Genomic DNA, 2507 nt, shown 5'->3' on the forward strand with positions numbered 1-2507 from the left:
CGACCTTTCGATCGGCAAGTCCTAGGCGCTGAGGCTTTAACCCACAGCGCCACCTGCGTCCCCTATTAAATATTAAAAGCTTCCAAATCCTGAATTTGTCCAGGTTTTCCTGACTATATGGTAACCCTATCCAACACATATAAAACATGAAACATTTAAAAACCTCCCGATACAGGGCTGCCTTCAGATGTCTTCTAAAAGTCTGGTAGTTGTTTTGGGATGGTGTTCCAGAGGGTGGGAGCCACTACCGAGAAGGCCCTCTGCCTGGTTCCCTGCAACCTCACTTCTCGCAGTGAGGGAACATAGTGAGCTGGACCTCAGTGTCCGGGCTGGACGATGGGGGTGGAGACGCTCCTTCAGGTATACTGGACTGGTAGCCATTGTAGGCCAAGAACAAATCACACAGCAGGCACAAATACTTGACAACAAAGTAAGTCCTTTCTCCATTTCAGGTCCAAAGCCATGTCTGAATTTGGAGGCCCTTCTGAACTGGTCCAGAACACCTCAGCCAACATCTCCTACACGGAATTCCTCCTCCTCGCCTTCCCCGGCTTCCAGAAGTCCAGGTACCTTCTTGCCATCCCCTTCTTCTGCATCTACCTGATGATCATCTTCGCCAACTCTCTGCTGATCTACACCGTGAAAGTGGAGAGCTGCCTCCACTCGCCAATGTACCTCCTTATTGCGCTGCTCTTGGCGGTCAATGTTTTTGGGAGCACCACAGTCCTCCCCCAGATGTTGCTGAGCTTCCTTTTCGGGATCAGCAGCATCTCTTTGACCGGCTGCCTGGTCCAGATGTTCTTCCTCTACCTCGCCATCATGCTAGACACGGGCATCCTCCTCATGATGGCTTTGGACAGGTACGTGGCCATCTGCCACCCTCTCCACTACGCCGACATCTTGACCGGCAAGCTCCTGGGGCTCCTGGCGGCTGCCACTCTGGTGCGGAGCGTGTCCATCGTCAGCCCGGTGGTGATCCTGGCCTCCCAGGTGCGCTTCTGCCGCTCCAACGTCATCGAGCACTTTGCCTGCGAGCACATGGCCCTGATGAAGTTGTCTTGTGGGGACACCTCCAGGAATCGGGTGGTGGGCATGGCCATGAGGTCCTTCACCATCGTCCTTGACCTGGTCTTCCTCGCCCTTTCCTACAGCAAGATCATCCTCACGGCCCTGAAAATGGCCTCTGGGAGCTTCCGCCACAAGGCCTTCCACACCTGCAGCACACACCTCATCGTCCTCTTCATCGGCTACTCCTCCTGCCTCTCCTCCTCCATCGTCTTCCGCCTGGCCAAGTCGGCCTCCCAAGACGTCCACAACCTGCTCAGCGTCATGTACCTGCTGTACCTGCTGAAGGTGGGATTACCCGGGGGGGGGGGAACTAAGAGGCAAAGGGGCAGCACACGGGCATAGCTGTCAACTTTTCCTTTTTCTTGCGAGGAATCCTATTCGGAATAAGGGAATTTCCCTTAAAAAAGGGGGAACGTTGCAGCAGAGGTGTAAATGACGATCAGATTTTGAAAAGCTGCCATCTCTGCATCAGAGAGAGCCAGCGTGGTGTAGTGGTTAAGAGCGGTGGACTCGTAATCTGGTGAACGGGGTTTGCGTCTCCGCTCCTCCACATGCAGCTGCTGGGTGACCTTGGGCCAGTCACACTTCTCTGAAGTCTCTCAGCCCCACTCACCTTACAGGGTGTCTGTTGTGGGGGAGGAAGGGAAAGGAGAATGTTAGCCGCTTTGAGACTCCTTAAAGGGAGTGAATGGCGGGATATCAAATCCAAACTCTTCTTCTTCATCATCAAGTTCATCAGTTTTGTTGAATTAATTAGTTGTAACTGGATTGTGAATAAATGTGCAATTGTTACTGTTTTGAATGTTATTGTGTGGTTGCCTTCCTTAGTGTAAGGTTACCAGGCGTCCCCGTTTCCACAAATCAGTCCCCTGACAAAAAAAGCCATCTATTTAGTAGGAAGTTGAAAAGTGTCCCCGAATTAACTGGGGGAAAACTCTGGTAACCTTACCTTAGCGGGTCGTGCAAACTGCTCTTCCGAATCATGTTTTACGTAAGGTAGGTGTGCCTCCTCCGGGTAAGGTCCAGAGGGTGGCAACACGAGAAATGGACTCTTCTGCCGTGGTTCCCCATCTGTGAAATGCTCTCCCCCAGGAGACTCACCTGGCACCTGCATTGTGTACCTGCGGGAACCAGGCAAAAGCGTCCCTCTTCAACCAGGCCTCTGGCTAACATCTTATAACCATTTAAATGTATTTGTGAGAGGGGGTTATTGGTTTGTTTTTTGTTCCTGTTCATTTTTATCTTGTATTTTATGTTGTGAACCACCCTGAGATCTACTGATGCAAGGCGGAATAAAATTCAATTGATGATGATGATGATGCCCCCTCCCACAGGTACTAGCCCCCTCTTAACACCCCATACAAGTTCCCGTTCTCTGGAGTTACAGGGAACCAGGCAGTGGGCCTTCTTGGTAGTGGCACCCACCTTGTAGAATGCCC

At 51.7% G+C, this 2507-nt stretch overlaps 1 protein-coding gene across 1 annotated transcript; it reads left to right on the plus strand.

The window, feature by feature from the left end:
- Window positions 1-462: 462 nt before the first annotated feature.
- LOC307213935 (olfactory receptor 52K1-like) lies at window positions 463-2238 on the plus strand (the record flags this gene model as incomplete). The annotated part of the gene is made up of 2 exons (XM_079972166.1): window positions 463-1353; window positions 2161-2238. The coding sequence occupies 2 exons, from the start codon at window positions 463-465 to the stop codon at window positions 2236-2238; spliced, it is 969 nt and encodes a 322-aa protein (XP_079828292.1).
- Window positions 2239-2507: the final 269 nt, after the last annotated feature.

Source organism: Podarcis cretensis, assembly GCF_951804945.1.
Source record: "Podarcis cretensis genome assembly, chromosome: 4".
NCBI classification, from domain to species: Eukaryota; Metazoa; Chordata; class Lepidosauria; order Squamata; family Lacertidae; genus Podarcis; species Podarcis cretensis.